The sequence below is a fragment of the Pipistrellus hanaki genome (assembly GCF_964339955.1).
Source record: "Pipistrellus hanaki genome assembly, chromosome: 12".
Taxonomy (NCBI): Eukaryota; Metazoa; Chordata; class Mammalia; order Chiroptera; family Vespertilionidae; genus Pipistrellus; species Pipistrellus hanaki.
The window spans coordinates 14,705,728-14,724,116 of record NC_140514.1 but is presented as its reverse complement, the minus strand read 5'-3'; the positions used below and the strand labels follow the sequence as shown (position 1 = coordinate 14,724,116).

Genomic DNA, 18,389 nt, shown 5'->3' with positions numbered 1-18,389 from the left:
GAAACGGGCGCCAGGACTCGGGGCTCCGCTGGGGGGGCACCGCCCCCCTCCTGCAGGTGCAGCCGCTAGTGAAGTCCAGGAGGAAAAGGAAAGGGAAGGAGGAGTTGAAAAGCCTGCGCTGAGTGAGACTCTGGCTTGGACATTAGCCTTGGTTTCCGGCTTTGCCTCACTCCCTCATTAGGAGGTGGGATGCGGGGTAATGAAGAATGTGATACATTCTGCCCTTTCTTGAAGCAGGTTAAAGCCATCAAATTTCGCGCGTCTCCACAGACAATAGGAGTGTTTAGGATGTATAAATACATCCTGGGAGGGGTGTGGTAAAGAGGCCACATGCTAACCTGACTAGCTCAGGGAAGGCCTGCTTGGCGGCCTTGCAAACTCAAGGGACCTAAAGAAACCACAAAGAATGGTCTGAAATTAAAACCTTTAATTACAAAGTTTCTAGAGGGTAGTCTTGTCCTAGGCCAGTATCTTCCTTAACAAAGATCAACTTTGATCTTTACTGAGTCAGCTTATTTTTGCATCTAAGGTAACAAAACTGGAATATCGGGGTAATTTGTAACTTCCCTTTTTCCGGAACCCTCAGGGCACAGCCAATGCACCGGTACAGTTGGTGCCTGGGCAGAGATCACAAATTCCCTCATTGTTATGTTAATTGTTGACTTACAGACCCTGCACCCACCTGTGTAAAGGAAACACGTGTCTGTCATTTTACTTTTTAGCCAATCTCAGAGGTTCCCTCTTGCTTTCTCCTGCCTCCCTAATCTGTCACTAGTGGATTTGATGTAACCCACCTGGATCTCCTCTTTTGATTGTAGTGTATAAAACAAGATGAAAGATGGCCTTTCTCTGGAGCACTATCTCAATACGTTGAGATCCTGCTTTCCTGCAACTGTCGAGAGCTTGGCTCAAACTCACAAGAATTATTTACAGGTTTAAATGTTTTATACATTAACAAATCTTACCTATTGAAACCTTGCTTACAGAAAACATTTTAAGGAAAGCTTGGGTGGAACTAGCTAAGATTTTTAAAAATATATATTTTATTGATTTTTCACAGAGAGGAAGAGAGGGATAGAGACTTAGAAACATCGATGAGAGCCGAGACCGGATTGGCTCAGCGGTAGAGCGTCGGTCTGAGGACTGAAGGGTCCCAGGTTCGATTCCGGTCAAGGGCATGTACCTTGGTTGTGGGCACATGCCCGGTAGGGGGTGTGCAAGAGGCAGCTGGTCGATGATTCTCTCTCATTGACGTTTCTAGCTCTCTATCTCTCTCCCTTCCTCTCTGTAAAAAATCAATAAAATATATTTAAAAAAAAAAAAAAAAACGATGAGAGAGAAACATCGATCAGCTGCCTCTTGCACACCCCCCCACTGGGGACATGCCCAAAACCAAAGTACATGCCCTTGACAGGAATCGAACCAGGGACCTTTCATATATATATATTTTTTATTGATTTTGTACAGAGAGGAAGGGAAAGAGATAGAGAGTTAGAAACATCGATGAGAGAGAGTCATCGATCAACTGCCTCTTGCACACCCCCCACTGGGGATATGCCCGCAACCAAGGTACATGCCCTTGGCCGGAATCGAACCCGGGATCCTTCAGTCCCCAAGCCGACGCTCTATCCATTGAGCCAAACCGGTTTCGGCGAACCAGGGACCTTTCATTCCACTGAACCAAACCGGTTTCAGCTAAGATTTTTTAAAATACATTTTTATTGATTTCAGAGAAGTATCAATGATGGGAGTATTATTAATCAGCTGCCTCCTGCTGACTTGGGGATTAAGATTACAACCTGCTCATGAGCCCTGACTGGGAATCAAACCATGCCCTCCTGGTTCATACATAGGTCAACTAGCTAATATTTTTATAAACTGGAATAACGAGTCTCCCATCCTCCCACCACCTGTATGGCTTAGGACCAACTCCTTTATGAGGGCACAAAGTTGGTGCATTTGAGGTGTGGTTCCCCAGTACATCAGATCTTAAGTGCTTCTGAAATGTACAGATCTGTCTTCTCTTCATTCCTGTTGCCTCAGAGTAGGCTATCTTTGACTTGAACAATTGCAACGTCCTTTTATATTAATAATTGTACTTATTTTAGTAATAAGACAGTCACATGGTTCAAAATTCAATATACAAAGCAAAAGTATAAAATGAAGACTCCCACCTCTGCCTCAGCCTCCCAGACCACATCCACACAGGCAGTTTCTTGTTAATCAGCGTTTTTCTTTTCTCATGTATTATTCTGAATTATATTGGAATATTGGAAAGGCAGTAAAAATGCTTGAACCTCTTATTTGCCAGTTTTCAGGGACTGATCACTAGATACTTCCAGTGGTATATAATGACTTGATTTTTTTACTTTTTATCTCTTTTTAAAAGATTGTTATGAACTCATTGTTTTTATATTGAGCATACTACTCAATCATCAAAATTAAGAGAAATTTCTCACACGTGGTTCAGTGGTTGAGTGTCGACATATAAAGGAGGCATATGCCCAGGTGCATGTGGAGCATCAGGGGGACAGCCAATCAAAGATTCTCATCATTGATGTTTCTCTCTATCCCTCTCTCTTCCCTGAAATAAAAAATAAAAAAAATTTTAAGTATTTTTTTTTAAAAAGGGGGAGTTTTTTAGAATACTAGAGACCAGGTGCATGAAATTCATTCATGGGAGAGGGGGAGTCCTCTCAGCTCAGCCTGCACCCTTCTCCAATCTGGGACCCCTTGGGGGATGTCTGCCTGCCAGTTTAGGCCCAATCCCCAGGATCGGGATCAGGCTTAAACTGGCAGTAGGACATCCCTCTCACAATACTGGACTGCTGGCTCCTAATCACTCACCTGCCTGTCTGGTCACCCCTAACTGCCTGTCCCCTTCCCCCCGGCCTAGTCACCCCTCACTGCCCTCCCCCACCAGCCCAATTCCCCCAACTGTCCCTCTGCCAGTCTGGTTTCCCTCAACTGCACCCCATCCTGGCCGTCACCTCTGCCTCCCCCCACTCACTGGTCCAGTCGCCCCATACAGCCTGCTGTTCGGTTGTTTGGTCATCCCTCAGTAACCCCCCTACTAGCCTCGTCACAGGCAGCCATCTTGTGAGGGTCAATCTGCATATTACCTCTTTATTATATAGGATTATCAGCTAGTTACGTGGAAAGAATGATAGAATTAGGGGGGGAAGGTGGAATCACCATTTTGCATTCCCTGATAACATAATTTGAGCAACAGTCATAGTGGATAGGAAATTTCAAAATGCCTGGACCCACTCACCACTGAAAATGGAACAAGCAACCATTTTTATTTGCCTCATGATGTGAGGCAGTATGAAAACAGTCAATCTGGTTTCTGGAACAAGTCAATGTAAAGAGAAAATAAGAGGGGTGGGGAAGACTGCTTCAAGTTACAAGAAAATTAAGACAATAACCAAATATAATGTATGGATTTGTTTGGACCCTGATTCAAATGAATCAACAGTACAAAGCTATTTTAAGATAACCATGATGAATGTTCCTTGATAAAAGTTAAAGACACAGCCCTAACTGGTTTGGCTCAGTGGATAGAGCGTCAGCCTGCGGACTCAAGGGTCCCAGGTTCGATTCCAGTCAAGGGTATGTACCTTGGTTGCGGGCTCATCCCCAGTAGGGTGTGGGCAGGAGGCAGTTGATCGATGTTTCTCTCTCATCGATGTTTCCAACTCTCCCTCTCCCTTCCTCTCTGTAAAAAATCAATAAAAAATATTTTTTTTTAAAGTTAAAGACACAATCTCTGAATTCAAAGTGCCTGAGATCACATGCTAGTTTAGTTCTGTGTTATCCTGGGAAAGTAACTTAACTTATCTGTGCCTTAGCTGTGTTGCCTTGGCAAATAACCTCTCTGTGCCTATTTGCTCATCTCTAAAATCTCTTCACAGAGTTTGATAAAGCTGCACAAATGGATAAGAAAGGAATTAGAACCATTTCTGACACACAGTAAATAGTAAATACTGATATTACTTATTAATATGTAATTATTTAATTACATATTAAACTATTAATTTAAATATAATATTAATTCATACTTCTAAAGTTAGGACTCTTATTTGTCCTTACAGTCCTCATATTTAGCTCAGTATCTGGCACTCAGATGCTTGATAAAAGACTGAAGACTTGGAATAGTGTTTAGTCTCCATACTGACCTTCACCTTGGCCCCAAAACACTGGCATGGAGCTAGTCACCTGAAAGGGTCTCTGTAAAAGTCTGAGATTGGTAGCAAGTGCCAAGAGGAGTTGGGGAGTCTGGACTCCTAACCTAGGGGTGGCGATGCTAAAAAGAGACAAAGGCAGCAGAGTTGCTGGGTGAAGGGATATGTCCTTTATTGACCGGGTTTTCCTCCACTCACTGGTCGCTACTCTTGACTCGTAGGACAACAGGTACAGAACTGCAGGGGATCATCCCTAGCTCTGTGATCACCAGGTCCACGAGCTCTGGGGGAGTCACATCATAGACCAGGTTCAATAACCGCAGGGACTTGTGGTCCTGCCAGTTAGCTAGTGCCACATGGTCTCCTCGCTCACACAGCAGGTCGTCAGGGTCATCTGCAATGGAGGTGTACCCGTTTATGTCCTTTCAGAAAATACGTTGCAGTTCAACCTCCCCTCTCCCAAATTTCAGTCCCTGGAACCTTGTTTTCTACCCTCCTGAGCCTCCTTACCTAGCTCATTGGAGACAAAGGCATCCGTCTGCACACGCTCACAAAACTTGTACGTCTCACAGCACACCAGCACTGGCACATTGTGGGCTCGTGCCACCAGAGCCAGCTGCGCTGTCCCTACCCGTGACATCACGGACCCATTGGCCAGGAGTGCATGAGCTCCCAATAGCACCTTAGAAACCTATTGGAGGGGTGGGGGGAGGTGAGAATGTCACGTGTGATCAATGCAGAATCAGGTCCCCCACTCCTGCCCAGGACAGCAATATTAAGACAATGACTAACAAACCTTAATGAGGGCTCTTGGAAAATACCTGACCAATGACCCATTGCACCTCCCACAGAAAAGGAGACTCTGAAGTTACTTTTTGTCCTGTTCCCTCTTGGTGGTTGCTAGTTTAATATAATGTTCTTCAGTAACTAGACTGTTACAGCACACTATAGTGTCTTCCTTATTAAATATAAGCAGAGCTATCCAATTCTAATATTTCTAAATAATTGTAACCCTTGGAAGGTGGGACCCCAAAAGGGTTTACTCCACCTTTGGGGTCCCTTTTCTCTGCCCTCACCTCTGGGAGCACATAGGAGGCCGCAGGAATCAGCACGTAGGAGGCAGGGACTCCAGCACGGATCAGAGCGCGCAGCATGTGCTTTCCCTCCAGCCGTGGCCGGCTGTCCACCACTACTACCCGAAACGGCCGGCCCTCCGTCCAAGCCTCCTGAAGGATCCGTGACACCAGAGATGAGCTGGGGTGAATGGACAGGATGATTCAGTTATAATGTCACTGGCTGATGGCCAGCTCATTCTAAAGGGCAGCACCCTTCCTCTGCCCCCCACCCCTCCTCCAATTTCCTCAGTCATAGCGACTGAACCATACCATCCATACACCAGGATCACATCGCCATCACTGATCTTCTTATAAGCAGAGCGTGAGATTGCCCGAGCTGCAAGCACAATCTTCTCTTGCACATACCGGTCAATTGCTGCTCGAAGTTCTGACTTGGCCTAAACGGAGTGAGATGCTTAGGGAACAAGAAATGAACACATTTCTTCCTGATGACCATGCCAGGTGCTTGAACATGTATATAATGATGGGCTCAAGGAGGACGAGGTTGCCTGAAGGGGACCCAAAGATGGCACAATTCAAACAGCCCAACCACTTCCTCCACCCCTGACCCGGGCAGAATGGCCACGCTGTCCCTCCTAAGAGTCCTGAATATGTTTCTCAGCTCCACCCAGGTGCATGCCTTGCTCATTTCTCATAATCATCACCTCCTCTTCCCGCTTGGAGCTGCTCACACCCGTGATCTCCTTGTTAAGGAACTTGATGGCGTTGTACATACTTGCCGACAGGGGGCGGCACTGATTCAGGAAGCTAAAACGAGAACACCTTGTATTTGTGCGACTCCTCACAATTTACAAAGCTGCCACGTTTAAAAAATAAATTAAGAAGACAGAGAACAGAAAGATGAAAAAGACATAGAAGAGCAAGAGAAAGGGTACAAGAAAAGGACTAGGTGATCTGGGAGTGGACTTGTGGTGGTTGCCCTTACCTGAAATAGGGCTTTAGTTTATTGACTAGATCCCTTGAAAGCTCTTCATTTGGTGGTGTCGTGTAATCCTGAATCACCTGTAGTGTACACAAGCTGATCAACAAAATGCCCCCTAATAAACATCTCTGAAAGGGGGATAGGGGAATCTTCATGGAGGGAAGTGTTCTGAGGGTGAGAGAAGCTGGGTCGTGTTGGGAAAGGTGGGGCTGGGACAGGACGGCATACCTGCTGCAAGGCACGAAGCAGGGCAATGCACCGGGCATTGGAGCCACTGACCAGGCCCTGGGAATACTGCAGGCCGAGGCGCACCATGGCTGGGTGGATCACAGAGGATGGGATGCTGATGGGATGGCGGTGTCACACACTGTGCAAGGGAGCTTGAGCACTTACTGCCCACCTGCCCCTAACGAAAAGGAACTTCCTTCACTAGCACAAACACCCCATTTCCACTACAGCTCTGCCTTGTGCGCATGCTTCTGCCCACAGACCCAGTCTCAAATGTCCAGTCCCTTTCAATACGTAACACTGAAACCCCTCAGACTTAAGAGTTACCGCAGAAGATCCTACCTCATACTCTGGGTCAGAGAGTTCTGTCTGCTGTACTGGGGTAGGTGGGAGAAGAGGCTGACTTTGGATCCATAATCTTTTCGTATAGGAACCTTGGTAAAATAAGGGAATAAAACCAATGGCCTAAGGGTTTAAAGCTTAGGTGACGAAGCTAGAAAGGAAGAAAACAGTGAAACTACTCTGTCCCAAGTACCCATCCTCCAGGGTCTCATTTTGTCCCAAGCACCTTTCCTCCCTCCGTCCCATCTCCCTGGGCTCTTCCCAGCCACACACCGCTTCCTACCTGCTGTCGCTCTGGTTTTTTAACAAGCCTCCTCAGGAGTGTGGGGTCGTCAGCCTGAGTGTGCTCAGGGAGATGTTTCACTCCTAAAAAACAACGATCGTGTTAACGTTCTGTAGGTGACGTTGAAAATTTTTCTTTTTTCTTTCTTTTCTTGTTTTTTTGGGGTTTTTTTTTTTTAAGAGCATTTTTTTTTCCCAAAAAAAACTGGATAGGAGAGGTAAAAAAATAGAAGAAATCAGGGTAAGATGAGGTTGAGGGGAGAATTTTGAACTCTGAGAACTTAGGCAAAGAATAGGAGACTAGGCGAAGCCGGTTTGGCTCGGTGGATAGAGCGTCGGCCTGCAGACTGAAAGGTCCCAGGTTCGATTCCAGTCAAGGGCATGTATCTCAGTTGCCGGCACATCCCCAGTGGGGGGCGTGCAAGAGGCAGCTGACCGGTGTTTCTCACTTTCTATCCCTCTCCCTTCCTCTCTGTAAAAAAATCAATAAAAAAAATATTTTTTTTAAAAATAGGAAACTAGAGCTGTTTTACTAGGGAGACGCCTGTGCTGACACAAGAATCAGAGTCCAACAGAGGTCTTACGACGAAAGGAAGGTACCTGAGGGGCTTTCGGCGGCTGTACTGGGGCAGGATTGAGGCGGCGGTCCTCCTTGTTCACCTTTCCTGGCCTGTTTCAGGGCCCGCTCAGCCTCCTGCTTGGCTCGCCGCTCGGCACGAAGCTCCGCTTTACTCCGACCAGCTGGCACTTTCTCTCCAGCAGTACCCGACTGACTGCCAGGTGCTGGCAGCTCCTTGGCTGGGCCTCCTAACGAGAGAAGAGTTGCCCAACCCCCAGGCTGGTAATACCTATGCTTTCTTACTTTATTACCCAAAGTAAGAAAGCATAGATATGCTCTCCCTGTCTGTCTAAACTTCTTCCTTCCTCGTTGGCTCAAACCCAGTCTGTCCTGCCTGCCCCCCCCTCCCCGCCTCCTCTGCCAGACATCCCTCTCCCAGCCCCGTGGAAAAAGCCCCCACACCTTGACACTGGGTTGCAGATACAGCAGAACCAGTTTCTGGTTCTGCCCCCTTTTCCTCCTTCCGTTTCTTCTTCTGCTGTTTCTTTTCCTTCCGAAGCTGCAGTTTCTCTTCTTGGGTCAGCTCCCTCCCTGCTGCCTGAGACACAGACAACACTGCTCTTGCCCATCACGTCCAAAGGGAAATCAAACACTGCGGGACGCTCACAAGATACCCAGAAGGCAATCTCCAGACCTCCCTAACTCTCGCCCCACACGGATCCAAGTCACATCCGGTTGGGGGATAAAGACTCTAACATCTCCTGGCTGTACGGAGAAGTCAAGTGAAACCCGGGTGGAAGTTGGGGTAGGATGAAGCTGATACAGCCTCCTGAGCAGCGCTGGACAGGCGGCTAGGGAGGGCTCCCTCACTTACCCCAGGCCGAGGAGAAAGCTCCGCCTTCATCCCAGACGCCGAGTCTGCATCAGAAAACAGGGCACACAGTGAGCCCGAGAGGCTCCGGGAGGGTTTGAGGGGACCGGTACGGTGCGCAGCTGGCCGGCGGGTCGGCATGTCCACGGCGCCGCCGGCACGCGGGAGGCCAGCCAAGGGCTCGCGTGGGGACGCAGTGCGAGGCAGGATCAAAGGGTAGGCGGGGGAAGGAAAAGAGGGGCACCCACGCTTCTCCCCGGCACCGGCGGTCCGCGGCTCCGGACGGCGCCGGAGGCAAGGCGGACCAGCGTCGCCGGCACTGAGTGACAGCGCCCCGAGCGCCTCAAGGCCCAGCGGGAGCGTCCGGAGTCCGTCGGCTGTCACACCCGCGGCCGGCCCTTCACTCACCCTTGCGCACCGCCACAGCCGCGGCAGCCATCTCCCTGGATCCTAGGCTCCGCCCCACGGTCACAGGGACTCCAGCGCCTCCCGGCTGGCACCCGCGGCGCTCAGCTCCCGCCGACTACGATTCCCGGCATGCACCGGCGCGCCGCGGACTACGGGTGGCGATGAGAGTCATCTCGACTTGGCAACTTCCGGTTCCGGCAGTCTCTTCCCACCCTTTAAGACTACAATTCCCAGCATGCGCGCGCGCCGCGCCCACGAGCGGACGTCCCACCGCCCTTCCCGCATCCGATCTCAGACCCCCGCCCCCAAAATGGCGAGTGAGGCTGCGGGGACGTGCTGAGCAGCGGAGGCGAGCGTGCAAAGCTGCCGCGGCCTCCCACTCGGGTGCCTGGCCGGGGCCCTGCCGCAGGGAACATGCACTTTTCCATTCCTGAAACCGAGTCCCGCAGCGGGGACAGCGGCGGCTCCGCCTACGTGGTGAGGAGCGGCTGGAGCCGGCCGGGCAGGGGCGGGGATAACGGGCCGGAGCCCTTTCTCAGCGGCCTCCGAGGCCTGGCCGCCGCCTTCGGGGCTGTTCCCAGGCCGCCGACTCCCGACGTCCTTGCTGGGAGTTTGTCACATCCCAGATTCGTCCACAGGTCGCCCCAGCTCCTGTAGGTCCTTGGTTGGGCCGCGGCCGCTGTGGTGGGCGTCCCTGGCCTCCTGGGGGTAGAGACTGCGACGCGAGCGCCCAGTTCCCCAGGATGGGCCCTTCTGCTTTGGGACCTGGACCTGGGGAAAGCAGACTGACACACCCTCGGAAGGTCTCGGCGCGTTACTTAAGTGGAGCCATGCCAGGCAACTTCCGACCGGGGTTCTTCAAGGGGGTCTCCCCGCACCGCGACCCTAAAATGCTTGCCTGCTTTTGTGTCCTCAGGCCTATAACATTCACGTGAATGGAGTCCTGCACTGTCGGGTGCGCTACAGCCAACTCCTGGGGCTGCACGAGCAGGTGGGACGAGCACCCTTGCCTTGAGGCAGCTTCAGGCCCTCCTCTGGTCATCCACGTCTCCTTGTCTCCCCTCGCCGCTTTCCTGTAGGCTGTAGCTCCTCTGGAGTCACTGCTAAGGGGTGGACCTGTGACCTTATCTTATCGTTTGACGTTTCCGGGGAACTCCCTAGGAAGCTGAATGTCTGCCCTGTGTTACTCCGTATTCTCACTTCTCCTTCCTGCTTCTCTGCCCCCGGCTTGCTCCAGGCTTTGCCTGTGCTTGAAAAAGTACCTCCCGCCCACCCCCCTTTCAGCTGCCAAAGCACATTCTTTTCTGTCATCTGAGCTGCAACTTGAGATTCTTTTCCCTGCTCGTACAAACCATTAACCAGTTTCCTTCTGTGTTCTGTAGCTCATCCCAGTGTAACTGTTCCAGTTATCTTTATGTATCTGTGATGCAATGTTTCTTTGCTATTCTCACCAGATTGTGAACTCTGTTTTTAACCGAGTCCTGATTCTACTGATAACTAGTTGTGCAACCCTGAGCAAGTTACCTAATTTCTTTGGGCCTCAGTTTCTATATCTGAAAAATGGACTTGTTGCTCTGTGAAGCCTCTGTAAGTCCCACAATACATTTTCCTTTTAAAGGAAATTTTCCTTTGGTTCCTGTGAGGACCCAATGAACACAGTCTTGCTCTACATAATCAAGGGGCTCCCTGGGTCCCATACAAACCCTCCCCACATTGCAAAGGGGCTGACTTGTGCTCAGATAGGAAAGAACTTATGTCTAGGACAGAGGGGCGGCTTTATTTGAGTGCTACTTCCGCCAAAGGAATTGCTTCGTGGATGACCAGGGACTGAGGGAAGGGAAAGGGAGCCCAAAACAACATTGTGTGGATTGCCTGTTCTTGTTTGCTATGTATTTGAAGGGTTGTATCTTTCTCCAAATAGCTTCGGAAGGAGTATGGGGCCAATGTACTTCCTGCATTTCCCCCAAAGAAGCTCTTCTCTTTGACACCTGCTGAGGTAGAACAGAGGCGAGAGCAGTTAGAGAAGTACATGCAAGCTGGTGAGTGGTTGGAGGGAACTTCGGGCTGGCTGTGTTGAGGACTATGGGGAGAGACCTGTTAGCTGGCTCTGCAGAAGGTCCTAAATTCGAGATGTGGAAAGCTTCTTGTGTGATCTGTACTTCATTAGCAAGAGTAAGTAGCATGCAAGGATGCTGTAAAGACTAGCAAAGCAACCCAGCACTACCATCTCTGAGAAATATTCATATGACCCTGAATAGTCTTAAAGCAGTTTAGATCGGTGGGGAGAACTTAATTCAAATCTGATGTGCTTTCAATGGACATCATCGTTATTTCCCTAGTCCATAGACCAGGGGTCCTCAAACTTTTTAAAGTGGGGGCCAGATCACAGTCCCTCAGAGAGCTGGAGGGCCGGACTATATGAACTACTAATTCCTACTGTAACACCTCGGCTGCGCTCACTGCCCAAAAAACCTGGCGGGCTGGATCAGACTCCTCTGCGGGCCGCATGTGGCCCGCGGGCCGTAGTTTGAAGACCCCTGCCATAGACTGATCAACTAGATGGCAGTGAAGGGTGGAGCAGGTAAAGAATTTATGCAAACAGTGAGTGAGAGGAGGCCAGCTTGGAATGTGACAGGCCACCATCAGCTCAGGAAATGAGATTGGGGTGGGGGAAAGGGGTTACTTACCAAGATAACTGGGAGGAGCTAAGGAAGAGTCTTAAGTTACTGGAACATCATTTTCTTGCCCCTGCAGTTCGGCAAGACCCACTGCTTGGGAGCAGTGAGACCTTCAATAGTTTCCTGCGTCGAGCACAACAGGTGAGGCTTGGGGGTGGGGTCAAGATTTAAGGGAAGGGCCTGCCTGTAGGGTCACGTCACTTTAATGAAGTGGCTACGGAGGACTCATCCTAGCACCATTTTTTTTTTTTTTTTTTTTTTTATGGAATGGGGCTTCTGCTGTACCAATGAAATCAGGGAAACATGTAATTAAGCAGCTGAGAATAAAGACACCAGCGGGACCTAGACAGAGGGAGTTGGGCAGGGGTTAACCAAGTGGTGGCTTCCATTCCCAGGAGACTCAGCAGGTCCCCACAGAAGAGGTCTCCTTGGAAGTGCTGCTCAGCAACGGGCAGAAAGTTCTGGTTAATGTGCTCACTTCAGATCAGACTGAAGATGTCCTGGAGGTGAGGCACTAGTTCTGCAGTGCCCCTGCAGCCCAGGCCCCTGGTTTGGGGGTTGATTGGAACCAGCCAGTATAATGAGCTATACTTCCTCCTTTACCCCCAGGCTGTGGCTGCAAAGCTGGATCTTCCAGATGACTTGATCGGATACTTTAGTCTCTTTCTAGTTCGGGAAAAAGAGGATGGAGCCTTTTCTTGTGAGTTTCTCTGTACTTGACTGCTACCCTGAGCTTCCAGTAGTGAATTTGCCTCCATCTCCCCCCTGGCATTTCCTCAGGGCTTCCCTCTTGATTCCCCTCCCCTTGAGTCTCATGACATTTTCCTTTTTTATTTTTAACCTGTAGTTGTACGGAAGTTGCAAGAGTTCGAGCTGCCTTATGTGTCAGTTACCAGTCTTCGGAGTCAAGAGTATAAGATTGTGCTAAGAAAGAGGTCAGGGCTGGGCTTGGAGAATGGGGAAGTGCTAGATTGAAATTTTGGGCCATGTATTGAGACAGAATACTCTGGTCGAGGGGGTAGCACTGGGTGTTTGTACCACCAGTAGCCTGATAGTTCTAGATTGTTCCTGTTTTGCCCCTATTTTCCATTCTACCTCTTGCCTTACCCCAGCTCAGTCCCATTACCATTACCCCTTTCCACCCCTTGGCTTCACAGTTACTGGGACTCTGCCTATGATGATGATGTCATGGAGAACCGGGTTGGCCTGAACCTGCTTTATGCTCAGGTGAGCCTGGAGGTGCTTCAGAACCCTTCCTCTGAAAACAACTCTGGTCTTCCCTCGGCCAGCAAAACTCCTTTCATGACTTTTCTCCCTGGGGGAAGTTCCTAGAATATTAGCAGGAACTTCCTGACCCAACATCTGATTATGGTCAAGGGCTCACTCCAAAGAGGTTCTTCAAATGTGGGGTTAGGGGTCAGGCTGGGTAGAGGTAGACACTTCCTGTACCTCTGACTCAGAGCCCGGTCTTCACTGTAGACGGTATCAGACATTGAGCGTGGGTGGATTCTGGTGACCAAGGAGCAGCACCGGCAACTCAAATCACTGCAAGAGAAGGTCTCCAAGAAGGAGGTGAGCTCTGCCTGTCTCCCTTCAAGGGGTTGCTTCCTCTGAGCTGCCCTACTTCCCCTCCTGACCAACCCCGCGCGGTGACTGGGTTTCAGTTCCTGCGGCTGGCTCAGACGCTGCGGCACTATGGCTACTTGCGCTTCGATGCCTGTGTGGCTGACTTCCCCGAGAAGGACTGTCCAGTAGTGGTGAGCGCAGGCAACAGCGAGCTCAGCCTCCAGCTCCGCCTGCCCGGCCAGCAGCTCCGCGAAGGCTCCTTCCGGGTCACCCGCATGCGGTGCTGGCGGGTCACCTCCTCTGTGAGTTGGGGTGGAAGGGAGAAGCCTTTCGGGGTGGAGGTCTGACAAGCCTTCAGCTTCAGAAATGGGCTGGGCTGCGGTGAGTCAGAGAGCATGGCAGATTGGTCAGAATGATCCCTTTTTCTCTCCCAGGTGCCATTGCCCAGCGGGGGCACAAGCAGCCCGGGCCGGGGCCGGGGCGAGGTGCGCCTGGAACTGGCTTTTGAATACCTCATGAGCAAGGACCGGCTCCAGTGGGTCACCATCACCAGCCCCCAGGTGTGAGCACACCCTCGGGCCTCTGGACCCCATTGCACCGCCTCTATTAGATACCCAAGTCTAGGGCTTCCAGGACTGCATGTGAGTGGGAGTGCTTGTCTCAGGGGTACCGGGCTCAGGATGGCAACTCCAGGCTGAGCCCTCCTTCCACCCTCAGGCCATCATGATGAGCATCTGTTTGCAGTCCATGGTAGACGAGCTGATGGTGAAGAAATCCGGCGGCAGTATCAGAAAAGTAAGTAGCAAACGTGGACCAGGTGGCTAAGTAGCTGCACTCTACCTTGTCTTCTCAACCAGGTGTGAGGGAGGGGGAAGGGCTGGGGATTCCCGAGGGAGTGGTCCTGCCCTTCTCAGTGCCTTGTACCTCCATCCTCAGATGCTGCGCCGGCGGGTCGGGGGCACCCTGAGACGCTCAGACAGCCAGCAAGCAGTGAAATCCCCACCACTGCTTGTAAGTGTTCATGTCAGTACCTGGCCCCCCTACTGGGGATATGAGAAGCCTTTCTCTGACGTCTCTGCCTTTTCCCCAGGAATCACCTGATGCCAGCCGGGAGTCCATGGTCAAACTCTCAGTGAGTTTCCCAGGAGGGCTGGTGAAGTGGGTGCTTGTAGGGGGATTTCAGGGAGGCTGGAGCCCTCTGACCCCACCCTGCCTTTGTTACAGAGCAAGCTGAGTGCCGTGAGCTTGCGGGGAATTGGCAGTCCCAGCACAGATGCCAGTGCCAGCGATGTCCATGGCAATTTCGCTTTCGAGGGCATTGGAGATGAGGATCTGTGATCTCCAGTGCTAGGATGTCTGCCCTCTGCCCCAGAGGAATGTTCAGAAACGTGCCCTGTGCCTGTATCCCCCAAACCCAGGGGTCTTTTCCTTCTTACCTTTCCCTTTTCTCCTCTCGGCCAGGGGCCTCTAACCTTCCCTCCCCTCCGGGGCTGGCTGCACAAAGGATTATCCCCTTTTCAGAGCTGGCCCTCGATGCCAAATTAGCATTTAGTATTTTGCACAAAGTCCACGGGACCATGGTTACCTGCCTGGGGAGGAACCACAGTTCCCCCCAGCAGCTTCTGGCTCCTCGGGGCCGTGGGCCAAGGGGATGGGCAGAGGTCTGTGTATGGTCTGGCCCACTTTCCCCTCATTAAATAGCCTGATTGCTGCCTATCTCTGGTTCCCTCTCTGCCCCTGCTTCCCCCATCCTAGCATGGACTACTGTGCTAAGAGGAAGGCTGAGCTGTGCTTGCCACTGCCAATTCAGCATAGACATGGCTTTGTTAGTGTTTCCTTTATTATAAAGTACTGAAATAAGTTAAATAAACAGGTGGGAGGCTGGGCAGTCCCCCAGCCAGTTTCTCCGTAGCCCCTGGGAGCAGTGGAGGTGAATACAGGGCCCTTCTCACTGAGCTCATGAAGTGCACCAGTCAAGGCAAGGCCCCATGGTCCATATAGTGCCTAAGTTAGTCTGTTGGAACCCCTGGCCAGCGGGGGAGGAAAGAGAAGGTGGCTTCTGGTCCATTACGGGAGGGTCAGGGCTAATCCTACAGCCCTGGAGAAGGCCATAGTTCAGGGTGAGTCCGTATGGAGAGCCCGGCTACCAGCGGTGCTCAAGGGCGTTGGACCCCGAGAGCTCAAAACAGAGGTGGGGCTGTGCGGTGGGGCCCAGCCCTCGGAGGCAGAGAGGCCAGGTCCTCCTGTGCCACCATGCCCGTGCACCTTCTGGTGGCGTTTGTAGTTGTCCCAGTGGCCCGTGGTGTAGGCGCAGGTGGCACAGCGGAAGGGTTTCTCGCCTGTATGCCGCAGCATGTGGCGTTTGAGGTTCATGCTCTGGTTGCAGCTGTAGTTGCAAAGACTACACCGAAAAGGTTTGTCCCCAGAGTGGATGCGACCATGACGCTTGAGGTTGGCCAGGTTGCCACAGGCATAGGGGCAGAGGGGGCACTTGTACGGCTTCTCTCCCGTGTGGACACGCTGGTGTCGCTTCAGGTTATCCAGGTGAGCAGAGGCATAGGGACAGCGGGCACAGCGGAAGGGCTTTTCGCCACTGTGTGTCTTCATGTGCCGGGCCAGATGGTTGGGATAGTGAGTGGCAAAGGGGCAGAGGCTACAGGCAAAGCCCTTGTCACTAGGGCCCTGAGGTCCCCCACTGGCACCTCCAGCCTCTCCTCGCATGCAACGCCCACACATGGCGGCTCCCAGCCGACTACCCTCGCCCTCCTCCAGCTCTTGTCCACAGTTTCGGCAGGTCCAAGGGAACAGCAGCTCCGGCAGTGGTTCTGATCCAGTCCCACAAAGGCCCTCCCCTTCACCCCGCAGCTGTCCACAGTCCGGCAGGAAACTGGCACCGCCTGGCGGCACGTGGAGGCTCAAATCTGGAAGCAGCAGAGCATCTGTGGGAGCAATGAGACCTGGTGAATCCAAGTACCCGTAGGGCCACCCCCCGTGTCCCAGGCTCTTTGGTGCCCAGCATCTTACCTTCAGGTCGCCGGGGCACTGTCCCCTCCTGCTCTGTGGGACTGGGGGGCCGGGCTGGCCGAGGAGCACAGCAGCGGAAGCCACAGGTCGGGCAGGGAGGAGCGGGGGGCCCTGCATGGGTGCGTTGGTGCCGCCTCAAGTTGCCCAGGCTGCTGCAGGCAAAGGGGCAGTGGGGACAGCGGTAGGGCTTCTCGCCAGTGTGGGTGCGAGTGTGTCGTGTCAGGTTGACGAGCTGGGCTGAGGCGTAGGGGCAGCGGCCACAGCGGAACGGCTTCTCCCCGCTGTGTGTCTGCATGTGCCGCTTCAGATGGCTCGAGTAGTGGGACACGAAGGCGCAGAGGCGACATGAGTATAGTAGCCGTGGGGGCATCGGGGCCCCCCCACCCGGCCCTCCTGCCCCACAACACGGCCCCTCACCTGTCGGCCCCCCACACAGCTGGCAGGCTGAGCCTGGCCTCTCACCCCTGGCCTCCCCTGGACCCCTGGCCGGCTCCTCAACTTCACTCTCAGCACTTAGCGCCCGACCACCCCCAGACTCGTCGTCACTCAGCCCGTAGGGAGGCCCAGGCCTGGAGTCTCCTGGTGAGACAGACATGAGAAGAGACATCAACATTAGGTAGGACTAGACTCCAAACACCCTTTCTCACTCATGGTCTTCCTATGTGCTTGGCCCCACCTTTCTCTATCCCGAAAATTAAATATGAATTGTCTATTGCTGTGTCTGGATTAGCCTAGTGCCTAGTTCCACTTAATGAGAAAAGATCAAGGACCACAATGGACCACAGACTGCAATGAATCAATAATATAATTGACTGGTTCTTAGGATACAAACAAGGAAGAGGCCTAAAACTTTTCTAAGCTCTATATATTAGTAAGGTCTCTTTTTAACATGGGCCTGATTATAAAAAGGGGGGGGGGGGGGGGAGAAACAGAAGTGAAGTAATGCATGAAATACCACCTTTAAGCCTAAGGGATGGTTCAGGTGGGTTCCCTCAATGACTCAGAAACACCCTTCATAGGGGCAGGACTGGGAGGGCAGCGCAGCAAACTGGGATGGGGTGGGGCAGAGATAACAGGGAGAGGAAATGCGGAATGATCCTTAGTTTAGATAGAGACTGAAACCTCCATACAAAAGGAGCTTAAGCTATCGGTGAAAGGGAGATTAAACATGAAGTACTAGCTTGAAGTTCCTTCCCTGAACCTCTCAGAAGTAAACTCTCGTAAGGAACGGGCTGCGGAGTGGGACAAGGTTATAAAAAAGACATTTACTTTTAACCAGTGACTCCTCCACTGTCCTATTCATACCACCTTTGGACCAGGCCCCAGAACTTCACCTCAACAAAGTGATGGAGCTGACTGGACAATTAGGCAAGTGAAGAAATCTAGCTCAAACCTGACCTAAACAGCCCTGGCCGTGGCAGGAAACGGTGTTTTGCTCACTGGCACTAAACCTAACCGGTCTCCTGAAGTTCTGGGGTTCCAGGGAAGTCCCCAAAACTCACCTTCAGAGTCTCTCTCGAAGCCCATGAGCTGGTCGCTGTTGCCGTCACCTTCCTCCTCTTCCTCTTCCTCCTCAAACTCCAGATCCTGGCCTAGCAGCAAATCACTCTCCAACACTAGGGCCCCCGGTCCTTCATCGAGGGAGTCTTCGGTGTCCACTGAAGAGGGGAGAAGGCTGCTAGCTTCTCTCTCAGGACCGGTGCCCACCATCCGCGCCCGGGGGCCTGACCTCGCGGACCGCACTGCCCAGACTTGCAGACCCTCCCGGGCTCCCTCGGTACCTCGGTGGGAAGCCAGGAGCCCACATCGCCCACACCATCCCTCAGGAGTCCCCCTCCACCGCGACCCGAACCCACTCTACTGACCCCACCCCCGCTCCTCCCCCCACTGCGACCCCTGACCTTTGACCCCCTCGCATTTCACGGGCTGCGGGTGGCTTTGCTTCCTTCGGGGCATCGTGACCGGCTCCAGCCCGACGCGCCTCTGGCCTGCGGCCGCCGGCCCCGCCCCTCCCAGCCCGGCGCTCGGCCCGCCCTTCCTCAGGGCCCGCGAGCCGCCCCCATGCGGAGGCGCGGGCCCGGGGCAGCCCCCGGCCCTGGCCCCAGCGCCCAGCTCAGGCCGCTCCCGCCGCCGCCGCCGCGTCCATTCATGGAGCCCCCTACCCCCCCTGCGGAGACCAGCTGGTACCT

At 52.5% G+C, this 18,389-nt stretch overlaps 3 protein-coding genes across 10 annotated transcripts; 1 reads left to right on the top strand and 2 right to left on the bottom strand.

Annotated features, from left to right (window-relative positions):
- Positions 1 to 4,331: 4,331 nt before the first annotated feature.
- Positions 4,332 to 9,215, bottom strand: EIF2B4 (eukaryotic translation initiation factor 2B subunit delta). Of its 6 annotated transcripts, none has more exons than XM_084900424.1 (13): positions 8,933 to 9,215; positions 8,528 to 8,571; positions 8,116 to 8,251; positions 7,695 to 7,901; positions 7,096 to 7,178; positions 6,813 to 6,904; positions 6,471 to 6,585; positions 6,246 to 6,322; positions 5,965 to 6,067; positions 5,570 to 5,697; positions 5,261 to 5,438; positions 4,695 to 4,875; positions 4,332 to 4,578 (listed from the first exon to the last, which is right to left on the bottom strand). In XM_084900424.1, the coding sequence occupies exons 1-13, from the start codon at positions 8,961 to 8,963 to the stop codon at positions 4,379 to 4,381; spliced, it is 1,575 nt and encodes a 524-aa protein (XP_084756550.1). In that variant the 5' UTR covers positions 8,964 to 9,215; the 3' UTR covers positions 4,332 to 4,378. The 6 variants fall into 6 exon arrangements, with proteins under 6 accessions (XP_084756550.1, XP_084756552.1, XP_084756551.1 ...); XM_084900426.1 differs by having other exon boundaries at positions 6,471 to 6,559; positions 8,933 to 8,996; XM_084900425.1 differs by having other exon boundaries at positions 8,773 to 8,970.
- Positions 9,216 to 9,273: 58 nt separating this feature from the next.
- SNX17 (sorting nexin 17) lies at positions 9,274 to 14,892 on the top strand. Of its 2 annotated transcripts, XM_084900430.1 has the most exons (15): positions 9,276 to 9,409; positions 9,849 to 9,923; positions 10,854 to 10,971; positions 11,687 to 11,751; positions 12,006 to 12,116; positions 12,220 to 12,310; positions 12,458 to 12,545; positions 12,768 to 12,837; positions 13,090 to 13,182; positions 13,275 to 13,478; positions 13,611 to 13,736; positions 13,894 to 13,971; positions 14,113 to 14,187; positions 14,267 to 14,308; positions 14,401 to 14,892. In XM_084900430.1, exons 1-15 carry the CDS (start codon positions 9,347 to 9,349, stop codon positions 14,512 to 14,514), a joined length of 1,413 nt encoding a protein of 470 aa, XP_084756556.1. In that variant the 5' UTR covers positions 9,276 to 9,346; the 3' UTR covers positions 14,515 to 14,892. The 2 variants fall into 2 exon arrangements, with proteins under 2 accessions (XP_084756557.1, XP_084756556.1); XM_084900431.1 differs by lacking the exon at positions 9,849 to 9,923 and having other exon boundaries at positions 9,274 to 9,409.
- A 106-nt stretch (positions 14,893 to 14,998) lies between these two features.
- Positions 14,999 to 18,375, bottom strand: ZNF513 (zinc finger protein 513). Of its 2 annotated transcripts, none has more exons than XM_084900421.1 (4): positions 18,102 to 18,375; positions 17,703 to 17,858; positions 16,201 to 16,779; positions 14,999 to 16,115 (listed from the first exon to the last, which is right to left on the bottom strand). In XM_084900421.1, the coding sequence occupies exons 1-4, from the start codon at positions 18,154 to 18,156 to the stop codon at positions 15,292 to 15,294; spliced, it is 1,614 nt and encodes a 537-aa protein (XP_084756547.1). In that variant the 5' UTR covers positions 18,157 to 18,375; the 3' UTR covers positions 14,999 to 15,291. The 2 variants fall into 2 exon arrangements, with proteins under 2 accessions (XP_084756547.1, XP_084756548.1); XM_084900422.1 differs by lacking the exon at positions 18,102 to 18,375 and adding an exon at positions 17,982 to 18,055.
- Positions 18,376 to 18,389: the final 14 nt, after the last annotated feature.